Genomic DNA, 27,822 nt, shown 5'->3' with positions numbered 1-27,822 from the left:
ATATGCTAACATTTAGTGACCATCCACTACAGCCAAGTAGCACGTTTATTGACGACAATGGCAGAGGGGTGAAACGCCAAAGAAATGAAGCAAACACCCGTGTGTTCTACTCTAAGGAAGCTGAAGGTCCAACCGCATGAAGGAAACACTGGGAGAAAGCAGGAGGGGAAGCTCATCAGGGTTCTCGGGAAGGAAGGGCTACGGTAGACACAGCTTCCTGCGCCTCTTCCTTGCTCAATCTCCTGAGCAGAGGATCACAGGTGCCTACGGCCTCACCCAGCTACATGAATTGTGTTTTACAATCTCCTCAAGCTTACCAGTCGGCGGGTTATACTCCTGTTGTTAGATGTGGAAGGTTCGTGAAACAACTTAAGTCCCGAGAAAACACGTGGAGAGCTGCTATAAACTGAGCTCATTGTAACTCACTCTCTAAGAGGAGGGGCATGGAGCTGGGGTCAGGAGACCGGGTGATGGGGTCAGGAGGCGGGGTGATGGGGTCAGGAGGCAGGGTGCTGGGGTCAGGAGGCGGGGTGCTGGGGTCAGAGGAGGCCGAGTGCTGAGGGTCACGAGGCGGGATACTGGGGGTCAGAAGGCAGGATACTGGGGGTCAGAAGGCGGGATACTGGGAGTCAGGAGGTGGGGTACTTGGGGTCAGGAGGCAGGGTGTTGGGGGTTAGGAGGCGGGGTGCTGGGGGTCAGGCAGGACAGAGGTGAGTTCTTTTTTGAGGGCAGGAGAAAAAGAAAGTGTGACCAAGAAAAGAGAACTGGGCTAACATATTAGCACATCTTCGGGACATTTCTGAGGCACAAGAGGAATTCGAACAATCAGAGAACGTTCCTGAGCAAAGGAGTAAAACTGGAAGAGAGAAGAAATGAAAAGGAAGATAGCTTTCTAGAACCAGTGTTTATTGGATGTTACTGTAGTAGTCATCGCAATATTTAAATATCCAGGCTTCCCCAAGAACCGAATCTGCAAACTTGCTGCTGCATCCTCTCCTCTGGCATCATTTCTGCAAGGGTTTGGCCATGGCCCAGTCTTTGTGCCTGGCAGACCTGCTAGTCCCTTTTTTCTTTTCCTTCTCCAGCCCTGCTCTGGTTTTGTACTTTTAACTTCCAGATGATCACTACCATGACCTGTGACAAAACAATTATTTTTCTGCTGTGAGTCTTCATGAGTTCATTCGGGTATGTGTACCCCCAAACACTCTCTCTCTCTCTCTCTCTCTCTCTCTCTCTCTCTCTCTCTCTCTCTCTCTCCACACACACACACACACACACACACACACACACACACAGAGAGAGAGAGAGAGAGAGAGAGAGAGAGAGAGATCTGAACAAAAACTTTCTCTGTGCATCCCTTACTATCTACACCCCACAGGGGTGTTTTTAAATTCCCTTCTCTGTTTCATTACCAGCAGAGACAATGGTCAAGACCCAACTCTGTTTTATTATCCACAAACAGATGAGGTGGCATGCTTATCCATGTATCTATCATCTCAGTGTGCAACCATTTCCACATGATCATCATGTATCTATCATGTCAGTGTGCACAAAGTATCCATTCCCACATGATCAGTTTTTCCCCTGCAATCGTTTGCAAAGTAGATGCTACTCCTTTCTTTCTCTCTATAACTGCTGCTGCTGCTGCCAAATCCTGGGGGGGGGGGGGGGGGGGGGGGGGGAGGTGGGCTGCCTTTAGTCACAGCCGAGAAACATTTGAGAGAAGAGTTACTACATGAAGGTGGTAGACAGGGGGACCAGTTCCTCCAAATCAGCCATTTTGGGGCCAAGACTGATGCTGCACACCTTTAGTTCTAGCAGAGGCATGATCTCTGTGAGTTCAAGGCCAGTCTGGTCTCTGGAGCAAATTTCAGGACAGCCAGGGTTGCATAGTGAGACCCTGTTTCAAACGAAGTCACCTTTGACTTAAGTTCATGTAATATATGTTTATTGAGCACTGTATTGTGTGCCAGGCTCAGGAATTCTGCAGACAGAAACAGATACACTATCCCAGGTGTGCAGAGCCACTGGGATCCTTGGGAAATGATATGCAGGTCTCAGAGAGACGCTGGTTCATAAGAGAATTGTGTAATTTTATTGTATTTAATGCCAGCACCGGGGCAGGGTTGCCTAAGTGACTAAGATAGAGAATGGGTGGCTAAACACTGAAGGCTGGAGGAACAACTACACAACACTTGGTCCAGTCCAGGTGCCAAGTCAGGCTGGCTGAGAAAGAAGAGCAGACGAAGGAGCTGGAGCCCTGAGCAAAAGCTGCAATAAGATATTATAGAAAGAGATTAGCTGGGGGAGGCCAAAAAATGGCCAAAAGAAGTCAGACATGTATCTCAAAGACAAGGTTTTTTAAATTGTTTGTTTTGCTTCCAGAATTAATTGTTGTAAATCATAAAAATGTGTGTCTATCTGAACTCTTTGCGTTTCCAGCTTTCACTTCGAGAATGAAGGTCTCACCTATGTTTTGGTTTTAGGATCACTATGACTGGGGACTTCGTGCTATCAAGTCTGTCTTGGTTGTAGCTGGCTCCCTGAAACGAAGAGATAAAAATAGACCCGAAGACCAGGTACCGCACTGATAAAGGATGTTATCGAGGGAGTAGCTAAATGACTCCAGACAGACAGAAGTATATACCTGGCTGGGGAGGCACACAGAACCCTATTTATGAAAACATCTATTCTTAATGCAGGCTATTTTAAGGGTTGGCATTTTCTGTAAGTGCTCACAAGTGTTCCTGACTACAGAGATAGGAACCTGGGAAGGAAAATGTAGTTTTCTAAGTGCTTTTGGATTATCAACCACAAAAGGTATTTTGACAGATACAATAAAATAGTTTCATAATCACTGTTTGATTTCCTTTGAGGAACGTTTAGGGAACACAGTCTAGTGGGGCACAGAACACCCACTGTGTGGGATAGACTTACATACAAGAGGTTGGCCTAGGGAGAAGCACAATAGTCGGGAAACCACCAGGGAAGTTCTGCTCTCCTGAGAGAGACAAATGGTGGCGGCACAGTGAGACTCTCCTTGCTTCAGGAGGAATAAGATGAAGGGCAGACAGAACTGTTCATGAATGCATGCAGTATATCTTGAAGCATAGAAGAAAACTAGATCCCTGCTAAAGGGCATTGTTTCTCTTAAATTTGCTAATATGTCTCTTGTTGGTCTCCACTCAGGCTTAGCTAGCCTTTCCTTTACATCCTGCTCTGTGGGGAGTGTTGATGGTATGTGTAGCTCTTATATAATTTATTCTGATGCTTGTGTTACTGGTTTTAAAGTTTCACGTGCACATTAATTTCTAATTGGTGTAAGACAAAAGCCCAGACTAAAAAGTATTTGCATTTATGATCTTGTGATTTACGAGTGCTTCCAGCAATGTGATCTGATAGAGTGGGAGAAGGGTGAAGGCTCGAGAGAGTTGCATCTTTCTAGCTAGCTCTTATATGTTAAATTAGTCCATTTCATTTAATCTGTGTATTGACACAAAGCTGTGGCCTACCGGTAAGGTTCCAGATAGCGTCTTTCTCCTTCAGTAGCTATATGGCATCTCCCTGACTCTGCCTATATATCTCTTCCAGCCTGGTTATGTTCTGCCCTGCCATAGGCCAAAGTAGCTTTTTTCATCAACCAATAAAAACAACCCATATACAGAAAGACATTCTACATCACTTCCCCTTTTCTTTCAAAATAAAAAGGAAGGATTTAACTTTAACATAGTAAAATTACATGTGCAAAACAGTTATCAAGCAAAAATAATAGTTACAATATTTAGTCTATTTACATTTGGCAAATTAAGGAAAATATTCTATCTATCCTATCTTTGTGGTTCTAAAGTTTTATATCTAGTTTATCTTTTGTCATAACTAAAGAAAACTATCTGTCTTCAACTGTGCCAAAGACTGCAGAAGGATATACTACCTAAGTTAACAGAAACTGTATTAATTAAAACATTGTCTGGCCAATGGCTTAGGCATCTTTCTAGCTAGCTTTTATACCTGAACTTAACTCATTTCTTTCTACCTATATATTGCTATGAGTTTGTGACCTGCCAGTAAGGTTTCAGCCTGGTGTCTTTCTCCTTTGGCAGCTACATGGTATCTCCCTGACTCTGCCTACTCTCTCTATATATATCTCTTCCATCCTGGCTATATTCTGCCCTACCATAGGCCAAAGCAGTTTTATTCATTAACCAATTAAAGCAATGCAATGCACTACGTACTGCACAATGTTTAAATCAGGTTAAGCATCTGTCTCTTCAAACATCAATCATTTATTTGCCACTAGAAAGGAACTTTTTTTTCTTTTTTCTTTTCTTTCTTTCTTTTTTTTTTTTGATTTTCAAGACAGGGTTTCTCTGTAGCTTTTTGGTTCCTGTCTTGGAACTAGCTCTTCTAGACCAGGCTGGCCTCGAACTCACAGAGATCCGCCTGTCTCTGCCTCCCGAGTTCTGGGATTAAAGGCGTGCACCACCACCGCCCGGCTGGAAAGGAACTTTCAAAGTCCTTGCTTAAGCTTTTGAGATGTTCCTTGATGCCTTGAGACCCAGTGTCTTCCATCCTCTGTCCCAGGTGCTCATGAGAGCTTTAAGAGACTTCAATATGCCTAAAATCGTGACTGATGATGTCCCTGTGTTTCTGGGCCTGGTTGGAGACCTGTTTCCAGCCTTGGATGTGCCTCGGCAGAGGAAACCACACTTTGAACAGATGGTCAAGCGATCCACCCTGGAACTCCGCCTGCAGCCTGAAGAGAGCTTCATCCTCAAAGTAAGAGATGTATTGACTGTTGATGGCAGGCAGGGCGATTAGTAGTTCAAGTAACAAACATTAACTATATTACAGGGCTTTAATGTGGTTTTATTAAATACTTTCACGTATTTCATATCATAGTCAGCTAAAGAACATCTAAGTAAATACTTCAATATCTAGTCCCTTTCATCAAGGACTTAAAAACATAGAAATAACTACCACGATTCTAAATGTAACCATATTTTTTATGAATTTCAAAACTTCTTGGTAACACATTCCAAAATTTTATTGTGTTCTCTTCCTCCAATTCATAGACTGCTGAAAGTAAAATCACCAGTGTATTCGTGTAGGGGGTGGGCTGACAGCATGCATGACAAGCACTCAGGAACGTCCCGTCTGACTTAGCCAAAGCCGTGCCCAGGCCTGGATGCACTGTGCTCAGTGAATACATGAGCACAATGCATGACTAGTCTGTGTTTCTGATGGCTGTCGTGGTGAAAGTCATTACTCTCCTATGAGTAATGATCGCTGGACATCCATTTCTGCTGGGAACTCTGTGAAGAATCACTGAGTTTATGAGTAACTCCTCCTGCCATGTACCAAGTGCCATAGGAAGTTATGAGATGGGGCTGGGGAGATGTCCCAGGGAGTGAGAGGACTTGACACACAAGCATGGGGACATAAGGACCTGGATTTGAATATGAACGTCAGGTGTTGCTGTGTTTACTGTCACTCCAGTGTTTGTAGGGGAGAGAAGTAGTCGTGTTCAGACACCTCATTCTTCTCTAGAGCAGCAGGTTTTCAGTGGGAGTCTTGACCCCTTGAGAGCCACATATCAAATATCCTGCAGATCAGGTACTTACATTACAGTTCATAACAGCAGAACCATTCCAGTGATGAAATAGCAACAAAATAGTCTCATGGTCAGGGTTCACACATATGAGGAATTGTATTAAAGCATCCCAGTATTCGGAAGGCTGAGAGCCACTGCTCTGGAGAATAGGTAAAGAAAGAGTACCACACCCAGCATTGCTCTCTGGCCTCCACATACCGCACACATTCCTGCTTACAAGAGTACCACACCCAGCATTGCTCTCTGGCCTCCACATACCGCACACATTCCTGCTCACAAGCGATGGTGGGATATCGATGGATGACAGTGATGACTTCTGTCATCCCCTGCTTCTTATGTGAGACATCTGTGGACTTCCAGTCTATTTCCCCATATGTGAGTGGGGGCTGACGAGGGTTTCAGGAGAGAACTAAAATGAGTAAGTTGACTTTTGGTCGTTCAGTCATGAAAGGGCCTGAGTGACAGACTGTCTGTGTGCAGGTTGTTCAGCTTGAGGAGCTGCTGGCTGTGAGACACTCCGTCTTTGTGGTTGGAAACGCAGGCACAGGGAAGAGTAAGGTACGATAACTCATACTGTTTCTTTTAGCATCGGACAGATGTTCTCAGGGTGGGGAGTGGACAGCAATTTTCAGTGCTACTTTGGGTTCCCTTCAATGAAGCCCACATCGAATTAGAATCTGAGCTCCACTGTTGCCATTTGATCAGTTGGCACGTTACCTTTTATACTGAGTGAAAAACCAAATGCAATCTTTGTGTACACACACATGCACATACGCACACAAGCACGCACACACACACACACACCAGGAATAGTAGGTTGTGCCAGAGACTAGGCTTTCCACACAATACAGGCAGCATTGTGCCGTATTCAGGCCTGCACCTGCATGCTCACACCTGGCCTCTTTCTCCCAGGGTGAAAGGACTCAGGCTGAGTGAGCCACCTAGCTTGCGGCTCTTGGTGAGCATTGCCCGCCCTTATTGAAACGACTGTCTTGCTTTCTTTTGGTCATCATAAATTTTACTTCCCATGTCATTATGAAAACAAATGCTACTATTTCCCCTCATTATTCCTTCAGTGATAGAATCTTCCACGGGGCCAAAACAAAGCTTGAAAAGAAGGTGGCAACACCCACATTTTTAGGTCCCTATTGTGTACTGGGCTAGGTGCATTGTGTGTGATTTTCTCTATTGTGATGAGAAGCTATGGGCATTATTAAGTCCCATTTTTAGTTCACTGCTTGATTCTGTTTGGCCTTCCTGACAGTCCTGGCAACAGACTTATTTTCTTGGTTGGCAGACGGTGTATGCAGAGCTGTGTGCCTTCCCGTTCCGGATGCTTGGGTATAAACACACTTGGTGGCCAACAACTAAAAATAATCCGAATGGGCCTATGAGTTCTAGAGTATGGCTGCACACAGCACTTGCCAGTCTTCAGAGCTGAACCCGAAGGGGGACAATTGCTGAGGGAGGCTCTGTATGGAGATTTTTCTCATCAAAAATGTAATCATTGCAATATTAAAGTAGATTACTGAAAGGCCTATAATTACTTTGTTAGTGTAACTTTCAGATGTAGGCCATGGTTCATGGAAGGATAAAATTAAATTCTACAATTTCTAGTAGATTAATGATTTCTAAAAATATAAGCTGCGTATTCCTAGGGCACCTCATTTCTTCCTTTGCTCCTCACCTATTTGGCCCTGTTCAGCACAGGCTTAGGCTGCCATGAGCAGGACTGTTACTCACCCACTCACCATCCTAAAGGAGATGGCAATATTTTACCAGCCCTTCAGAGCACCTGGACTGGCAAGGATAATATCTTGGCTTCTCAGGGGCTAGTAAAGAACAATTAGGATAGATATTTGGGTCAGTTAAATGGATACTTACCCAGTGAGCCCCAGTTCTGAGGTCTCTGTCAGGCTCCTTTTGTTGATTAGCTAATCTCCAAGCACCGGTGACACCATACCCTGGGATTTTGCTTTGATGCTGTTCAGATCACTGACATCTGTTGGAGCCGTACCCCTGGGCTCTGCCCAAGAGATGCCACAGCTCTAGCTTCCCCAAGCCAAGACCTCGTCCTGTGAAGGTTCACTATGTCATTGAGCACTGAAGAACATCTATGCCAGCATCGTTGTTGTCCCTAGGTTCTTGCTGGAATGCACACTGTGGGTAATCCCTCAGCCTGCTAGCTGAGACGCTCTGGGAGGGCTTCAGCAATGTGTGTGGACACCTCTGAGATGGTCTAAATGATACTAGCGAGTGACCGACCTCAGGAACAGAAGTGCTTACACACATGCACGCATGGTTAAAGGTCTCAAATCTACTCTATGTGCATTGCTAACTATCTTAGCTGATAAAGCAGCTTTTTCTCATCTAAGTGACTCTGAGAATCAGGTGAACTGATTCTGTCACCATGTCATCCATGGGATTGAATTTTACAATATGAAGATGGAAACATGCCTATGGCCACCTTTGCCACGTTCTGCATCACACTACATGTAGGACATCCAGTAACACACGACAAATTAGCAGAATGTTTTGTCAATCTTTCACTGTTCATTTGGCCAACTTTTACATTAGTTCTCTTGGCTCACTCTTCCCAGATTTTGAGAACACTGAACAGAACGTATGTTAATATGAAACAGAGAGCCATTTGGAGTGACTTAAATCCCAAGGCTGTGACAACAGATGAACTCTTTGGCTTCATACATCATGCTACCCGAGAATGGAAAGATGGCAAGTACTAGTTCTTTTCTGACACACTTAAAATGCCTTTTTCTCTATCTCCTTTTAGAAATCTATCTTTTGGTATAAGCCATAGCCACGCTCAGAGGTTAGCTGTGTGTTGGAGCTGACCACATGGTCTGCAGAACATACAAACTCAAGCAAGGTTTGAGGAAGTGCTTGGCTGCACTGATCCTCTCAGAACTGTGGCTGTTCTACCCTTAGCAATGATGGCACGGCTCCTTGTAAACCAGGGAGATGCCAATGGGAATGTCTATTTCTAAAGTTTCTAGGATGAGACACTGACTGAATTCAGGTCGGCACCACAGCTGTCGAACTCAGAAGGCAGTGGACCATGCTTCTGGCCTGGAAACTGAAATTGAAAACATTCTGAGCATGAGCTTACGGGTTCAGGATATTTCAGATGTTTGGTTTTTGAAATAGAAATGCGCAGCCAGTGAAGCCAATGCCAGCTCCAAAATCCCCGAGAGTCTGGAGTCAGAAACTTCTCATGCCAAGTGTTAGAGGTTTTTATAGCTTCCCATTTCTATCCAGGGTGCCAACCTGGGTACAATCCTTGGTGTCCTCTCCCTCTGAGTCCCCTACAGCTGACTGCATAAAAGATTATATACATACACACACACACACACACAGAGAGAGAGAGAGAGAGAGAGAGAGAGAGAGATTGTATATATATTCAAGATACATTTTTATTGAATATATATATATTGAAACTACATGTGGTGATATGTGTCTATAGTCCCAGCACTCAGAGACTGAATGTTTAGTGACTTCAAGGCCAGCCAATGCTATAAGTGAGTTCAAGGCCAGCCTATGCTATAAGTGAGTTCAAGGCCAGCCTATGCTATAAGTGAGTTCAAGGCCAGCCTCTGCTATAAGTGAGTTTAAGGCCAGCCTATGGTATAAGTGAGTTCAAGGCCAGCCTGTGCTATAAGTGAGTTCAAAGCCACCCTATGGTATAAGTGAGTTCAAGGCCAGCCTATGCTGTGAGTGAGTTCAAGGCCAGCCTATGCTATGAGTGAGTTCTAGGGCTACGAACTGAATCCTTGTGAGTAAATGAATGAAAGTGGGGGGTGGGTATGGAGGAGAACGTGGGGAAGAGGAGGAAAGGAAAAAATAGAGATAAGGAAATATGTATTAAATTTCAGTGTGCCTCCACAGATGCCACGTTAGTCTAAGCCACCCTCTTCCTGGTATTCCAGCCCTTTGTTTATATCTAGAAGTTGAAGCCTGTTTCAGGAGTGTGCCCCTTACTCTAGGGTTCACTCGTCCATGGCGTACAAGACTAGTGATTGGGTTCACACCCTTTTCTGGCCTCCTTTCCTGGACTCAGCTCTCCCTTCTGGCTACCTTTCCTCTTCCCAACCCCTGCTGTTCCGTGCCTCTTCTTTCCAAGTCTTGGCATGGAATATGTTTCCACCATCCAGGCACTATTCTCCTGAGGATACCCATGGCTTGGTCCGATGCCGCCCAAAAGACCTGTTTTGAACTAAGACACACCTGGCTTTCTCCATCATCTTTCCTTGTGCTTACTGTTCATGTGTTGAGCACATTTTGACACCGTTACCTCAGGTCTGTTTTGCACAAGGGATTATGTATGACAGGGATAACGTAATTTTCATTATACAGGAGCCTTGTGACAGCTGCTGAATTTGAGAACCATCAGAAAGCTAATGACTTCCACTTCAATTATGATGGCCAATTTTGCTGACTGCTGGGGTTTTTTATGTTTGTTTAGGTTTTGGTTTTTGATGTTTGATTTTTTGAGAGAGGGTTTCCCTGTATAACAGCCCTGGTTGTCCTGGAACTCCGTTTGTAGACCAAACTGGCCTCAAACTCACAGAGATCCCTGTACCTCAGCCTCCCAAGCCCAGCTGCGGTATGGTTTTTATGCCAAAGACTTCACAGAGCAATTCTGCACATGAGCACTGAAACAGGTTTGCAGAACGCGGCCTGAACACACAGCACACAGACGTGATGACAGCCAGCGAAGTGCCTGCCTTCCTACCTCCCAGCTCATGACAGCCTTGCTCGGTTCTCAGGACTGAAGCTGCGAAGCAGATGGATAGTACTTTGAAGCATGGGGCCTCAAAATTTAAACCTTGAGTAATAAAATAGAAAAAATGAAATAATATAAAAATATGATTTAAAAGGTGAAATTTGCTAGGTAGTCTAAGATAGATACTGACCGTGTGTGTGAAAAGGGACGTCTTCACCTGTTACAAATTTCAGTTTATCTTCATTTTAACTATAAATCTCAACAGTGGCTTCAAGTAAGGCATTTTCCTATGTGGGGACAGGTGGGGAAGCTGTTATCGAAGGCCAGGACCCTCCCCCACAGGTAAACTCACCTGCTTGTAAATACTGGGACTAACTGGATGGAGTCCACCTAAGAAGTTCAGAGGGCCATTGTGTGCCACTCCTGAAAACGAGATAGCAACTTTCTTTTATTTAGCTGAAAAAAAGGAGCTTCCAGGTGACATAAATGCATTTTAGAGGCAAGCGGCTTTTGATTGTATTAGCAACATTTGCTCCTATTTTGCAGGCCTCTTCTCGTCCATTCTGCGAGAGCAAGCAAACCTCAGGCACGAGGGGCCAACCTGGATGGTCCTGGATGGGGATATTGACCCCCTGTGGATCGAATCCCTGAACACAGTCATGGATGACAACAAGGTGAATGGTACCACAGGTTACTCCTCAGCCTAAATCCCAGGCCTTTGGGAATTCCATTCAGCTGCTAACGTCAGTGATCTCTTTCGCTCCTTATTGTAGTATCTTTTATGTAATCAGCATTTTGATGAATGATGCTTTCCTCATAAATCATAGTTAAAGAGTTTGATGGAGTGTGTCTCGCTTATCTTTGAATTTTCATGAAAGTTAGGTACATAGAGAAGAATTCAATTTATCTGCTTTATTGTTTTCTAAGACCCAAGCATTAAATTCTTCTATTTTATATCGTCTGATTAAATATTGAATACTCAGACAACAAAAGAATGGTTCTTTGCTGTGTGATAACTGGCGAGACCTGGTCATGCAAATGAGGTTGTTCCTATGGCTACAGATTATGTTTAAATGCTTTCCCAAGCATGTTGCGTGGTTGTCCTGGGAACGACAAGACAAGAGGTCCCACGTGATACCAAAAGAGCAATACAGGTCTGTTGTTGGGCAGGAATGAGAAACTGGGAGCCAACGTCACTCCAAGGTAGCACTGACCACCTTAGCAGCAGGCACTGCTTCCTGAATGAAAATACTGTTTATCAGAAGACATTCTGTGGCCTTCCTGCTCCGGGAGCGGCTAGAGCATGCTTGGCAACTGCAGTGTTGCAGAGGCTCAATGTTGCTCATTGTGCAATTCAGGTCTCATGGGAGTCTGCTTCCATTGGGGTGGGAACCATTGCTTCTGCTACTGAAGGACTGGCTGTCAGGAGTCCACTGAGGCAATTCTGTTCCTTGAGGATTCAGCTAGACTGTCTGGGTAGGCTCAGATTTCAGCTAAGACGAATCTACCTGTAGCTGCCCTACTAGGGACAACACCAATTGTGGCGGTCTGTTAGCTGCTGTTGACTCCCTATGGCAACCTGCCTCTGGCAATGACCACATTTACTCATGCAGGTGCTGACCCTGGCCAGCAACGAGCGAGTGGCCCTCACACCTTCCATGAGGCTTCTGTTTGAGACCCATCACCTGAGGACAGCCACCCCAGCCACTGTCTCCCGAGCTGGCATTCTGTATGTGAATCCACAGGATCTGGGCTGGAATCCGTGAGCATTTTTTCTTTTCTTACATTTATTTTGCCGTGACAATGCATGTGACATGAGCTTTGCCGCATTACCATCAGTGAGAACAGAGCTGAGTGGCCGAGAGCGTACTGACACTGTCGAATTGCTGCCGCTGCCAACCGTGTGCAGAACTGTCTGCATCTTCCCAGATGGAAACCCCTGTTCCTCTCTTGCCTGAGTTCCCTGTCTCCGCCTTGCAGCTTTTGTGTATGATGTTATAAATATGGGCATACAAACACAAATTGCTCTTCAAGGTCCAGTTTCAGTTCCTTACTGGTAACCTCGGGTTTGCTAGATCGAATGCTAATTCAGCTTTTAATCTTTAAGGAATTGGTATCACATTTAGCCATAGTGCCTGTACCATGTTAACTTCCTACCAGTCCCACACAAGAGGATGCTGAGGATGCTATACAGCATTCCATATTGTTGCCAGCACTGTCCTTTTCCCTTTTGCTCTAGATTTCCTCACTGTCTATCTTTCTAGGAGCCTCACTGAGTGGGGTGAGGTGGTATCTCACCGTACCCTGCACTTACTATGAGGGCATGTTCTTGTGTGTGCACTAAGTGCTTGTATTCCATGAGAGAGGTCTATACAATTCCTATGTCTATTCTGTGTGTGCTAAGTGCTTGTATTCCATGAGAGAGGTCTGTACAACTCCTATGTCTATTCTGTGTGTACTAAGTGCTTGTATTCCATGAGAGAGGTCTATACAACTCCTGTGTCAATTCTGTGTGTGCTAAGTGCTTGTATTCCATGAGAGAGGTCTGTACAACTCCTATGTCTATTCTGTGTGTGCTAAGTGCTTGTATTCCATGAGAAAGATCTGTACAACTCCTATGTCTATTCTGTGTGTGCTGACTGCTTGTATTCCATGAGAAAGATCTGTACAACTCCTATGTCTATTCTGTGTGTGCTAAGTGCTTGTATTACATGAGAGAGGTCTGTACAACTCCTGTGTCTATTCTGTGTGTACTAAGTCCTTGTATTCCATGAGAAAGGGTCTACACAACTCATCTGTCTATTCTTTAATCAGTTGATCTTAGGTTTTTTATTTATTTTAACCTCAGTTAAAATGATTTGAAGGTGATATTACTAATTAAGTGCAAGGCTCGTTGCATTAATTTAAAAGTAATTAAATTAGCACCCAGGTGTCTAAGTCATTTTTACTTACAGATTATCTTGATTACACACTTTGAAAATATTTAACACTCAGTAAATATGTGTTGAATAAGATGACCAAATAATCATTTCTATGAAGCTCCTAGATTAAATCTTTTTGTGGACATCTGCATATCTGTGCATGTAATAGGCACATGTATTTAAACAATGGAAATGCTTCATTCAGAGCAAGGGTTTTGATTCTCTTGCTCAGATTGCACTTCTCAGTTGCTGTGTGGTTATGAGTCTCCCACCGTGTTCTCACTCTGAGAACTTCTGAGCTAGGCAGGAGACCACAAGTTCCTATAGCAGATGTCCTCCGTCATCCCTCTGTACCCTATAGCAGATGCCCTCCGTCATCCCTCTGTACCCTATAGCAGATGCCCTCCGTCATCCCTCTGTACCCTATAGCAGATGCCCTCCTTCATCCCTCTGTACCCTATAGCAGATGCCCTCCGTCATCCCTCTGTACCCTATAGCAGATGCCCTCCGTCATCCCTCTGTACCCTATAGCAATGTCCTCCGTCATCCCTCTGTACCCTATAGCAGATGCCCTCCATCATCCCTCTGTACCCTATAGCAGATGCCCTCCGTCATCCCTCTGTACCCTATAGCAGATGCCCTCTGTCATCCCTCTGTACCCTATAGCAGATGTCCTCCGTCATCCCTCTGTACCCTATAGCAGATGCCCTCCATCATCCCTCTGTACCCTATAGCAGATGCCCTCCGTCATCCCTCTGTACCCTATAGCAGATGCCCTCCATCATCCCTCTGTACAGCCTTCTCACCTGTCTCTGCCCAGATGCTACTCCATGTAACTACATACCTGGGCTCTCAGACCTCTGGTTTCTGGTTTCTTTGGCTCAGGAAGAACTTAGCATGAAATGAGAGGGAGAGATGAAAGGGAGGCAGGCTCTTTCCCGTTCCATCCCAAACACTGTCACAGCAGCATGGCTGTGGAGCTCGTCAGTGGTTCCTCTATGATTCTCCTGCAGCAGCCTTCTCTAGGACTTGCTAGTCATCCATTCTCACGCCCCAGCATTCTTTGCTTTCGGCCTGTGCTGCAAGTGTCCCTTACTGTTGTGAATCCTACAAAACCCTGAATTTATAAAGAGAGGAAGCTGACTTGGGCTCCAGCAGCTGAGACTCAGTGTCCCGTTATTTGGGCCCTTCATTAGGGGCCCGTGATGATGCAGTGCCTTGTGGTACATCAGAGCTGCTCCCCTTGTGTAGATGGACACTGCTTATTCATATCCCGGCCACCCAGACCCAAAACAACACAAAAATGTATTAATTACAACACTGTTTGGCCACTAGCTTAGGCATATTCCTGGTTAACTTTCATATCTTAAATTAACGCATTTCTATTAATCTGTGTATTTCCACAAGGCTGTGGCTTACCAGGTAAAGTTCCGGTGTCTGTCTCCTTTTGGCAGCTACATGTCATCTCCCTGACTCAGGCTTCTTTCCTCCTCTATCTCTGCTTGGAATTCCCACCTTGCTCTACTCTGCCCTGCTGTAGGCCCAACACAGCTTCTTTATTAACCAATGGTAATAAACATATTCACAACATACAGAGGGGAATCCCACAGCACCCTTGTGACCAAGATATCAGGGAGAAAGACAGAGATGGAGAGAGACCTCCACCGTCCTTTTTAAAGGCACATGCACAGTCACCTCACACTTCTGTTGCACCCTATATCTTGCAGGTGCCACCACCTGGCATTAGCACCACATGTTAAGGATCAAGTCTTTAACCTGAAAGGGGGTTTTAGGTCCCTCTAAATGCAAACCTTGTCGCTCTTTGGTTTGTCTCCACCCTGCTCTATCTTTTGTGACTTGTCCTTTCAATACTCCTTCCCCTGAGTGTACTTTGAGAATGACCCTTGCTTCCCATCAGGAGCTGCCATTGCTCTCCCTGATGCTTACAGAGAGGAGAACCATGTCTTTTGAGCTTTAATTTGATTTGATTTAATTAATTTAATGTGAGCTTGCATTTGTCTGAGGGAAAGAGTTTTCATCCTCTACAGTGCAAAATCAATCTTTCTCCATGTAGGATTCTGTTCCTGGGGTGTTTCTGTTGGTTAGGACTGGCTTAATGAATCTTAGAACTGCCCCGCAACTCCCCCGCCTCTAGAACAGGATCTCCCCTGTGTAGCAGCACAAGGTCCTTCGGAGAGCTCCACCGTGATCTGATGCTCTCAAGCCTATTGCCCTTCAGTCTCAATCATGTCATAAGGCAGTGCTTAAGATAGCTCAGAATGATCTTCTACTTAAAGAAGGACCTTTATTCATAGTTCCAGGTAGCTTCAAGAGCCATTCAGTCTGTATTATGAGTTAGACACCTTCTCTCCCTGTTATATCTCAGTGTGGGGAGGTTTTCATTGTATCAGAGATGAATGTGTTGTGACCAAAGGTCTAGGCAAGATATTTCCAGAATAAAGGGAATCTTGTCTAAGCTTATTCTTTTTTTTCACTTGCTGTTGCCACGAGTTCCAGCAACATCGGGTTGCAGGTACTTTCTTTCACTCTGTAGTTGTTAGATAATTCACTGCCTTACTTTAATGCCACAATGTGATAGCTTTATGTGCATTGTTTATTCAATATTCATTTACATTCAGAGATCAATATATTAACTCATTTTCTGAAGCAATATTTTTTAAAAAGTGTCAGTTTTCTGCAGCTGTTTGCATCCAAGTGTTGAAAACAGCAGGGAAATTGGGCTCATGCTACAGATTACAGTCACAAACCTTTCTTCTCCTGCTGTGTCTCTGCCTTCACTTTGTCTCTGGCTGACGTACATGCACATGCATATAGAAGTCTCCTTCCTTCTGTGACTTTTTGCAGAAATCCTTGACTATAAGCTGGAGACATTAAGACATTTCATCTGTAAGCACTTACGCACTGATTTCCTGGGAACGAGAGCATTCTTTTTTATAAAATACACTATATCCCATACACTTAAGAAATCTATCTTGAACATAGCAAACATTTTTTTAATCTTGTGAGTTACAAACATGATTTCATTTTTACCTTTGAAAAGAATTCACCATCAGAGCAAGGATTGTGTTTATTTGGCTCTGTTGTCCCCGTTTTTCTAGAACATTCTCCCAACTTGTTCCTTCATACCGTGTATAGTTTTGGAGAGAAAAGTTTACATCCCTCAGAGGATGAACTATTGGTGGCTTGGAAGTGGTGAGCCTTCATTCAGCCATCCTTTCTGCATAGTTTTCTGTCAAGAGCCCTTTTCTTCCATCCATTTTCCTTTTTACGCCCCTCCTCTTATTCTGCTCTATGTTCCTTGTCGTTTTCTGTTCTTTTATTCATGATTTCTTGTAGTTCAGTGTGTTATCTATAAACCACTTATCTCTCTTTTCTGGTTCTCAGGTCTGTCGCAGATGTTGTTAGGAGAGGCCCGCTCCACCCTCCCTTCGAGTGCTTCCCTCTGTATTCTTCACTTATCTTTCCGAGTCTGTGTTGGGCATTTGGATGTTCAGTTTGTTTCAGAACTTCCTTACTGGAACCCTAAACCAGCCATGTCTCTAAGCAGCTGGAAGGGTGCTTCTAGCAGACACAGTTGTGTTTAGAATCCAGGCTCGCTTCCCTGTACTTGCTTTTAAGAGATTTTCATTGGTAATTACATGTGCTGCAGAAGTGGACCATTCCAAAATGCCCATCCTAAAATCTGCAGCATCCTTTGTGAGATGGGAGGAGAAGCAGACAATGGCACATCAGTTCTTAGGCTTTGCCACAGGCACATTTAATGGTCCAGAGCTCTAAATTGTCATTCTTAATGTCAGTTTTTATTCCAAACCATAAAGATTTAACAATAATTTCTTCATGAAAATTCTAATTGTTCACATTTGTTGATAGAAACCTTTCCACTCCTTTTGCAGTGTGATGACACTCAACTCACAATAGGGGTCATTATTGCCCATCTCCCCAGCAGACTCGCTTTTGACTATATGGCCTGTTTTGGTTAAGCTTGTTTCTCTCTAGAGCATCCGTCATTCATGGAAACAATAGGGTCACAGCAGCCACAGCATCATTTGCCAGTGGGTCTGGTTTGCCTTTACAACAAAGTCTGGCTGTATTCCATCTGTGGCAGCACTGGTCATGTGCAGGCTGCTAAATGTATTTATGGCCACAGCTTCCTACTTAAGTAAAACTTTCTGAGTGATTCTTTTTCATTTAGCATCTCTTAGTTGCACCCCAGAGGCACTAAGGATGCCATCATGGCATTGGTGAGCTGTTTACTAATACGGTGGTGATGTTTAATGTATCAAAATGAACATTTTATAAGCATAAGGCAGCTATATCTGTATATCATATAAATATCAATATATTAAGGCATGTCATACATTTCTGAGTTCCTGACATTATCCTTGCAGGTTGGTCTTCCAAAGTCCAGTAGAAAAAGCACATTGAAGTAGCCCCTATAGACTGTTCACCTCTTTATTTATAACTGAATTCTCATTACTAAATAATTGATGCCAAGATTAATCAAGAAAAGTGCCAAGCTGTTTTCATAAATAAAGCCTCCGTCACGAACAGTCTGTTCATTTGGGAAATGACACAGTGCACTTCTCTCTAAACGCAAAGTAATGGCCTACTTAGGCACGATTATGTTTGCCGTCTAAGAGCTGTGAGAAGTTTCCTTTACATTCTTTTCATTAAAGGAAAAATGGCCATTAAAACAAGTCTTTAAAGGGCCATTTAAAAATATTTTCCATTTGAGAAATAAAGAGAACCACTCAGCATGTCCTTGAAGTGCTGCGCCAAGCTGTGTGGAAGGGGGAGCTTCGAACTCAGTGGCATCCTGCTTTTCAAAGCCCTTGTTCTGTAAAAGCTTTGCTGTGTTCCTTTTCAGGTATGTGGCCAGTTGGATAGACAGAAGACGGCATCAATCAGAAAAGGCCAATTTAACTATTCTTTTCGATAAATATATTCCTTTGTGCTTGGAGAAGCTAAGAACCAGCTTTAAAACCATCACTGCTGTTCCAGAGAGCAGCCTGGTGCAGGTCTGAGCTGATTTTTTATGCCGGGGAAGTCAGAACAGCACACATTTTGCTTGCTTAAAAAGATGGGGGAAGGTACTGGTAGGACTTCCCAGTGGGTAGAGGCTCTTGGCCTAAAACTTAATGATTTAAGCTCCATCCCTGAGCCTCAAGTGGTGGAAAGAGAGAACCAGCTTCTACAAACTATTCTGTGAATACCACTTGAGGTCCAAGGACCCTGCATCCACACACGCGCACACGTGAGGGCCAACGCCCCTGCATCCACACACATGGGGGCCAAGGCCCCTGCATACACACACGTGAGGGCCAAGGCCCCTGCATACACACACGTGAGGGCCAAGGCCCCTGCATCCACACACGTGAGGGCCATGGCCCCTGCATCCACACACGTGAGGGCCAAGGCCCCTGCATCCACACACGTGAGGGCCAAGGCCCCTGCATCCACACATGTGAGGGCCAAGGCCCCAGCATCCACACACGCACACACATGCACTTGCCTCCACCCATAAATACACACAAACAAGTAAGTTTTTAAAATATATTCAGAATAGGTTGCTTCCAGCCTTCTGCTATAGCCCGTTCAGTCCTTGGACGTTTGTGCGGAGCCCACGAAGTGAAATCTTTTCATTTTCTGCCCTCCCCCGAGATTTACACAGTTCTAGAAAGCACTCGTGAGCACCACACGTGTCCATGCAGTCCTCGTGTCATCCCAGCACTCTGGGGCAGAGCTGGAGCGAAGTGGCTGCACATCATTTCTTTAGTTTTCTAGCTGTCAATCAGAGCATAATGTCTGACAGAAACAAGAGACGAGAGGGGAGTTCATTAGAGCTCGTGGTTACTAGAGTTTCAGTTCTCTGTGGAACAAAAGGCAAGACTGGGAACATTGAGCTCTGTTCATATCATGGTAGACCAGGAACCAAAGTTAGGTCATAATCTTGAGGAGTCTGCCCCTAGGGATCACACAGTAACTGACATGCACACACATGAATGCACACATTTATACAGTACAACCATCTGGGAGACGAACATTCAAAACATTTCAGATTCAAACCACAATATTGCACAGAGAAATGCTCCCAATGTTTTTGAATCCAATAACCAGACGAAGCACAGGTGCTGATCAGTACAAAGAAAAGACACCTCTGATTGTATACACGTGCTCGTGAAGGTATGTCCGTGCGGGTGAAGAATCTGGGAGGATCCAGGAAGCCTTTTTTTCTGGTCCTCATTGTGAGACAGCTTGTGCCAGTAAAAGACGCAAGGGATTTGTTGGGGCTGTGGTGAGTCAGAGCTGTTCACAACAGAGGAGTCAAGGTCATGGCGGTAGCGTAGCAAGAAGCATCAAACTTCTCTAAGGGTTTACAGTGGAAATGCTTCCCCCTCCAGGAACAAAATTAGTTTCTCAGAACTTTGTTCCCATCAAGTTACTGTGTTACCAAATTTGTTTGAAGCTGCATTAGAATAGTCAGGCACATAATAAGAAGGGAAAGTTCAGGTTTTTGGATAATTCACACACCAATTAAGTAAACGATAGTATTCAACAGTAATTATCCGAGGTATAATTTATTTCTGAAAGCAGGTCTGAATTTATTCATAATGAATTAATTATGTGGTTAGCCTAATTAGACTTCCTTGGATGTAACGCTTGTACAAGGCGGGATGTGTTCTTTCTCGAGTCGCCTTGTGTATTTGCGTGATTCTCTGCAGTGCGAGGGGTGTGAAAACAGGCCCGTGGGAATTAAATGGTTTCTGCTCTCCATCTTTATTTTGTAGCACTCAGAAATGGCCTCTCATTCTTAGCTCTTCTAAAGCTGTTATTTTTGACCAGCGTTTCCCACAGTTTCCTAGAAGAACAGGAATTTAAGGCAAAATGCGTAGACAAGAGAATAGTTAAGACGACATTCATACAAAGTCTATGCTGTGTTTCCCAGCGTGTGGAGCGCCCTTCAGTTGGACAAAGCGTGTTAACTCTTGAAGCTAAAGTGTGGTTATATCAGCTGCTCACCTCACACTTAGGAATATTTTCGTGTAGTGTCAGGAAACTTGGGGCTGAACCCTAAGACTGACTGCTGTGTCTGCTGATAGCTGCTTTGATCTTAGTCATTCCTTTAGAAACCATGGTTTCTCCTCCCATGTAACAAAGCTACAAGAAACTGATCTATTTTGTTAGAAAGTTATCTCAAATTGACAGATATGGCACAATATAAAATGATAGAAATATGAACATTTTAACATTTCCTCTTCCTCCTGGTTAGGAGAGCAAAGTGCTCACATCACAGGTAGTGGGCCTGAATCGGGGCCTGTGCAGGCCTGGGGCAAGAGCTTCTGAAGGTTAGAACCTAGAGTGATTATAATTACTGACAGCTATTCTGTGCTCTAGGGAGCTAGCCCACACGAGGGGCTGTTACTCATCTGTGTAAGTGTGTGTAAGTATGTGAGTGTGTACATGTGTTTGAGTGTGTGTGTGAGTATATGAGTGTGACTGTGTGATGTATGAGTGAGTATATGAGTGTGTATGAGTGTGAATGTGTGTGATGTATGAGTGAGTATGAGTATGAATGCTTGTGATGTATGAGTGTGTGAGTGTGAGGCTGGTTCACCTAGTTTACTTAATAATTGTTATTTGAATCATTTAAAATGTTTCTAGTAAGAAACATTTGGAGTACCAAATCTTTTAGTATTCTAAAGACTGATTAAAGTGTCTTATTTTTTTGAACCACTGACTTAGACATCTAAGACACAGCATTTTATTGTGTCTCTAAACATTAGCAAATCACTGAGTTTTGAAAAATTACATACTCTCTTAAGAATGAGGAAGAATTTGTAAGAAACTTGTTTGACCGTTCTCCAGCATTGGAAAAAAAAAAAACATTGCCCTAAATGAATGGTGTTTCTTTTTTTTCAGACTGTTTGTACTCTTTTGGAGTGTTTGTTGACTCCTGAGAATGTCCCTCCCGACAGCCCCAAGGAAGCCTACGAAGTCTACTTTGTCTTTGCCTGTGTCTGGGCATTTGGAGGCACTCTGCTTCGAGACCAAGTATGCCAAAAGAGTTTCCAGAGATGCGAACTGGTGGGGAAGTTGCTTTTTAAAATGTGGTTTGCATCTTTTAGTTGTTATCACCCGTCTCTGGACCTGGTGTGTTCTGAGCTGTGGAGACTGTCCCCTCTGGGGCATAGCTGCAGTCTTCATCAATACTGGTGCCATTGTTTTCCAGGGTCATTCTGCTTCAGGCAAAGCCGTCCCCTTGCACAGCAGTTCTGACACAGTCACATAGGCTTCTGATGGCCTAAGGGAACAGCTTAAGACATAGCTTGTGCGAATACACACCTCATCCCACCCCAATATACAAGCCATTTAGACTTACCATGTGCCAGAAACATATGCGTCTCACCTCCACCATCTACTTCCAAGTGCCTTCTTATGTCATCTCTGTCACATTGCTTCAAGACAGCCTCCATGTGCAGAGAAAGCCAAACTTTGTCTCTCCTCGAGACAAAGATTTTTGTGCCAAGGGCTCCTGGTGGCTGCTGCAGGGTCTTCCTCAGATGTGCCCTTCTTCAAGGCCCACACCTCCTGGTGCTTCAGCATGTCCCTGGACACGGTCCTCCCGTACTGTGACTCTAGTTAAAGTCGCACACCACTGTCTAGCCATCCCGCCTTCTCAGCGCTCCTCAGGCATAAGTAGGGAATTCCCCTCAGAAGGCATCGCATCCAAAAGTGACCCACATCCTGCTAGTCCTCACTAGTGATGGACGCAGAGCACAGCTCTATAAATAAGTCGAGCCTCACAAATCATTGTCACCCTGTCAGCTGCCGGATGTCCTTCTCTGATCTCTAAGTGCTCCCATGGGACAGCGGTCAGTGCTGCTTTGAGTGGGAGCCAAGGGCTACTCTCCTCTGCTTCCTCTGAGCCCCCTCTTCCCTGTTGGGCCGAGAGTGGACTGAGGGTGGATGTCCCATTTGCTTCCTTCCATGCTCCAAAACAGTCACTTTGCTTTAACAAGTTTAGCAATCAAGGATGCACCACAAAGTCATTTTCATGATAGAATGTTTAGACAAAGCAAAATTTGAAGCGAAGTAGAAGTCAGGTGTATTTTGTGCAAGAGAATGGAGTCAGTAATATCTGTGGATTATTAAAAATCACGTTGGCTTGGCTTCAGACCAAAGTTGATAGGGAGATAAAATATCCCATGCTTTGCTATGAAAATAGTTTCAATGAGGGTAAATGCCCGGCAGAAGCATGAACTCTGCTAATTTGGAGGTGGGTAGTAGAGGGACTCTCCTTCAGAGTGCTCACCCCACCAGTGTTAGTCACAGTCTCCACCACCTGACTGCTCCTGAGTGTGGACAGCCTGGTACTCAAAAGGACCACCAGAGCCCAAGGACACAGGGACACCAAATGAAGAGGGGGATTCAGGAGCTGGAATGCTAGTTGAATACAAGATTGCCAAAGGCAACGAACATGCACAGCACTTCCAGATTTTGCTGAAATTCACTAGGTCAGGTCAATACCATGGGTATAGGAGTTCCTGCTCCAGAACTCTGGGAACATATGAGTTGCTGGTCCAGATTTCCAAGAATACGCAGTTGATAGACCGACCATCTCAGGATGTAGGATTCATTTTATCAGACCATTGAGTTCATCTGATTACCTAAGCCAGACCACTGTGGATGTAGGGGATGCTGTCGCTGCATAGGTGCTGTCCCTTCCTCATGCACTACACCCTAATAATCAAGACAGTGAGAGCTTATGAATATCACTTTATCAGACAATACCACCGTTCTAGAGATGGGGTGCTGCCCCGTGACTTCGCTGGAGGACAACAGCTCATCTCTATGGGGTTTTCAGCCAGACTCTCGGCTCAGTCCTGCTGGAAACCAAGGCGAGACTGTCCACATTTTCCCTGTGCACTTCCAAATCTACGGGGCCTGTGGTGGGCCAAGTTTTAAGAACACCTTTTGTTAGTGACACAGCATTGGCAATGTATTACTTTTTAAAGCAAAGACTTCAAGTAGTGTTTTTCATTATCATTAGTTTGTAAACACAAAGATATCAAATAGCAAAAGGGTCTGGAGGAAAGACAGATCTTCTGTCCATATATGATTTAGTGCTTTAAAAAGCATACGTTCTTTTTCTGCTGTCCCCATGAGTGGTGCTAACGGTGGAAGCCAACCACAGTGTTACTCTCCACTGTCCAGCAGTAGCTGGCACAGCGATTTGCACAGTGGGTCACTGTTAGATTGACTATCAGGAGAGAAGTGAGGCTCTCCCAGCACTGTCTTGCTTTTTAAGCCGCTTTGTACCCCTCGTGGCTGCCTGTCACTCACTACTTCCAATCTGCATAGCAGCATTACTGGTTACAGCTCAGACCTAGCGTTCAACGTAACCTGGTGACTTCCCACCTAGGAGTTTGGTTGGCATTTATGACGCAGCACCCCACAGACCCTGCATACAGCAGAATTTGTAGGGACTGCATTCATTCCGGGTCTATTCTAACAAGTTCTCCTGTTCTCCGTAGCTTTCTGATTATCAAGCCGACTTTAGTCGATGGTGGCATAAAGAAATGAAAGTCGTGAAGTTTCCGTCCCAGGGAACCATCTTTGATTATTATCTGGACCACAAAACTATGAAGTTCCTGCCTTGGACTGATAAGGTGCCTCCGTTCAGCATGGATGTCGATGCGCCCCTGAAAGTAGGTGTGCAGAGCCTTCAGAGGAGATAGCCTGTCCTTCTCATGTTTGTGCTTTCTGCTCTGTGGACCAAATGTTTCCCTGGGAGAGAAGAGTCGACCGTGCGGATGCTCAGAGAGGAGGTCCATATCTCTGCAAACTCTTTGCCCCTAGGTTCAGCATAACCCTGTGGGTGTCACATGCTTATAATCTCTAGAAACCGCACAAACTCTGTAAAGCCAGAGGCAGGGTTTACTTAATTCAATTATTCCTATTTCTAAGTTATGTAAACTTTTTGGACATCACTTTTCACATAGAACGTCCTTCTTTTGCCACCCCTGACACAAATGATGCATTTGATCTTTACAGCACTAGCGGTCCACATGAATGACTTCTCTCCATCCATGGCCCATCCCCATTTCTCTTAGATTGGGTTATTCTGCATTAGTCTCCTTTTAAAAAAAAATAACATTTTGAATCATTTTAGAGCTTGCTGTTGGAAACAGTGCTGGATGGATGGCTAAGAGGGGACAATTGTCACCTCTGTGAGGAAGCACCTGGTTCCAAAGAGCAGGAACTCAAAGCTGTGGTTTCCTGGAGCTGTCACCAGAGCACACATGAGAGTTATAGGTGCAAGGGCAAGGCTAGACCTACAAGTTCACAGTGTAGGGTAGGCCCGTTGACTCCAGTCTTCATCCATGTGTTCACACTCATGCACATGCATGTATTTGTCTGTCTGCTTTGCCTCCTCCACTTTGATTAGTTTACAGGAATTCTCATAGCAAAGTGAGGCTTACTAGGCAGCACAAACAATAGAAATCTACTTTCTCACAGCTCGGAAGGCTCCATGGCAAACAGACAGGGAGGGGATGCTGCCCTGAACCTTTGGTCCCCCAGGGTACCAGCATTGAACCCTTAGCCTGAGCTGTCAGTCCCAGCTCTATGTTCTCAGACAGCAGGCTTGGCCAATTGAGTCCAAAGAAGAAGCCCTGCCCTCTGCAGCTGAGGTTAGTGCCCTTTGGGTCCACGGTGTCAGTGGCATCAGCAGTCTACACTGCATTTTAAAGTCCCAGAAGTCCCAGACCTTTGGTCACGCTACCCTGTATCTCTCCTGTCTAAGGTGGAAGACTGGAACACTAAAGTCCCCTTTAGAGTTTGTTGTCTGTGGGCTAATGGCCTCTACCAGGCTCTGCCTCTCAAATGTCCTATCACTGTTTTCCAAAACTACCACATGGGACCAAGACTTTAACCCAAGAACATCTGGGGCCCACACATGGCAATGACTGCAAATGGTACCTCTAACACAGTGGAGGCCACCTGGACGGGCACCTCTAACAAACACAGTGGAGGCCACCTGGACGGGCACCTCTAACACAGTGGAGGCCACCTGGACGGGCACCTCTAACACAGTGGAGGCCACCAGGAAGGGTGATTCAGGCAGAAAGCTGAGTGTTAGGAGGCCCCCAGCCATGTTTGCCGCACACTGCAGTCTGCCCTCTGTCCAGCCTGCCTCCATTATGGCTGTCCAGCAGTATTTCCTAGCTGATTGAAAACTGGAGACAAAAACCTTTGTCAGAAGCTGATCTATCTTATCATTCATATTCAAAAGAGAACAAAAGCAATTTTAGTCAGCACGTTTTATTGAACTGAAAAATCCATTTTCCTCCTGGAAGGCTGTGCACTGGCTTTACATCCAATGGTACCAGTGTGGTTGTGCTATTAGCAACCTTGTTATATGCTGCAAGGAGAGCCCGCTTGTTTGTCCCAGCAGCCTGGCTAGCTTAGCCCCAAAATAACCCCACAGAAACTGTATTTATTAAACACTGCTTGGCCCATTAGCTCTAACTTATTAAGGTTTTTTTTAAATTTATTTATTATGTATACAGTGTCTCCCTGCATGCATACCTGCTCCCCAGAAGAGGGCACCAGATCTCATTATAGATGGTTGTGAGCCACCATGTGATTGCTGGGAATTGAACTCAGGACCTCTGGCAGAGCAGTCAGTGCTCTTAACCTCTGAGCCATCTCTCCAGCCCCTAGGTCTAACTTCTTATTGGATAACTCTTACATATTAATTTAACCCATTTCTATTAATCTGTATATTGCCACATGGCAGTGGCTTCCTGGGAAAGATTCTAACAGGTGTCTGTCTGTCTCAGGCGGAGTATCTATGGTGTCTCCTGATTCTGCTTTCTTCCTCCCAGAATTCAATTCTGTCTTCTCCGCCTACCGACGTTCTGCTACTATCAACTAGGCTAAGGCAGTTTCTTTATTCATTAATCAATGAAAGCTCCACACGGACAGAAGGACTTCCTACACCATTTATACACTGGAGCAGGAGGCCCTTTCTAAATAATTTAGACTATGAACTAATTAATTCTTTTTGCATGTATGTGTTCATGTGTGTGTGCAGGTGTGGAATGTGTGCCTCTGTGTGACTGCACCTGCACATGTGTGCATACGGAGACCAACACTGCATGTCTGCTTCAGTCACACTTCTCCACCTTATTTTAATGCAAATCGCTGAACCTGTAACTCCCTGTTGGCTAGACTGACTGTCCAGGGAGTCCCAGGGGTCTCCCACTTTTGATTTCCCAGTGCTAGGATGATATGCACTTTGGTGCCTGGGTTTGTATGTAGGTACTGGTGATTCCAACTCTGGTTTTCATCCTTATATGGCCCACACTTTACCAGCTGAACCGTCTCCCTAGCTGCAGTTAACTTATTCTTTACAGCATCCTGGTCATGAGGCACCATTTTATACCAGAGAACCAGATGAGAAATGTTTCCACAAAGGTATTTGTAGTAACCATAGAATGACAAATGATCCTAATTTGTCTAGGTCTGAAGAAATTTCCAGAATGTTGAAGTATAGGTGATGGTGCATGCCTTGAATCCCAGCACATAGGAGGTAGAAGCAGATAAATCTTTATTGAGTTTAAGAAGCCATCCTGGTCTACAGAGTGAGTTCAAGGACAGCTAGACCCATAGAGAAACCCTGTCTCAAAAAAGAAAGGAAGGAAGGAAGGAAGGGAGGGAGGGAGGGAGGGAGGGAAAAGAAAAAAATAAAAGCACATTAACTTTTAAAACCAAGAGAAAGAGACTTGGCCACAGCAAAACAAACAGAGCAGCCTGCCAGTGCAGCTCCTGACTCCATGTTCTGCAGGGCTGTGACAGGAGTTTGTGCTGAGCTCGCGCTCCACAGGATAGATTCCAGTCCAAGCACCTGCACTCACTCACCAACTGTGACACTCTCCAAGTGACCTGATGGCTTAGGGTTTCTATTACTGGGAGTAGACTCCATGACCATGGCAATTCTTAGAAAGGAAAACATTTAATTGGGGTGGCTCACTTACAGTTCAGAGGTTCAGTCCATTATCATCACAGTGGGACATGGCATCATGCAGGCAGACATGGTGCTGGACAAGTAGGTGAGAGTCCAACATCCTGTGGGCAATGAAAGCCTACTAAGTTACTGGGCAGTATCCTGAGCGTAGGAGTCCTCAAAGGCCACCCTCACAGTGGCAGACTTCCTCCAAGGCCATACCCACTCCGACAAAGCCACTCCCCTTGAGATTGTGAGGGTCGATTACATTCACACGTCCACACCTGAGCTCTCAGTGTTAGCTTCCTGCTCTCTGAAGAGGATAGCTCGCAGGTTTGCCGTGGATCCTGGATCGCGCAGCAAGTGTTCATTCCTGGTGTTCCTATACGAAGGAAAGAGCTGACAGCCACAGAAAAGTCCAGTGATGACAACTGTAGGCTGGAAGGGAAACAGCATCTTGGATGTTTAGAAGTCTCACGTTTAATGGCATAGAACCCGACCTGGCCTTCAGGAGGTG

General features: G+C 44.8%; 1 protein-coding gene across 1 annotated transcript in view; it reads left to right on the top strand.

The window, feature by feature from the left end:
- Dnah11 (dynein axonemal heavy chain 11) overlaps positions 1-27,822 on the top strand; it is a 326,474-nt gene that overhangs the window by 134,270 nt on the left and 164,382 nt on the right. Inside the window, exons 37-45 of the mRNA XM_041639057.1 lie at positions 2,487-2,579; positions 4,582-4,776; positions 6,092-6,169; positions 8,212-8,344; positions 10,899-11,026; positions 11,966-12,114; positions 18,162-18,312; positions 21,215-21,346; positions 23,830-24,003. Of these exons, the coding sequence (XP_041494991.1) occupies positions 2,487-2,579; positions 4,582-4,776; positions 6,092-6,169; positions 8,212-8,344; positions 10,899-11,026; positions 11,966-12,114; positions 18,162-18,312; positions 21,215-21,346; positions 23,830-24,003 (1,233 nt within the window). The remainder of the gene's footprint in view (positions 1-2,486; positions 2,580-4,581; positions 4,777-6,091; positions 6,170-8,211; positions 8,345-10,898; positions 11,027-11,965; positions 12,115-18,161; positions 18,313-21,214; positions 21,347-23,829; positions 24,004-27,822) is intronic.

The sequence above is a fragment of the Microtus oregoni genome, unplaced genomic scaffold, assembly GCF_018167655.1.
Source record: "Microtus oregoni isolate MIOR12 unplaced genomic scaffold, Mior012 000056F_ref0000123, whole genome shotgun sequence".
In the NCBI taxonomy this organism is placed as follows: Eukaryota; Metazoa; Chordata; class Mammalia; order Rodentia; family Cricetidae; genus Microtus; species Microtus oregoni.
The sequence above is the reverse complement of the archived record's forward strand: the minus strand, read 5'-3'. Positions and strand labels throughout refer to the sequence as shown.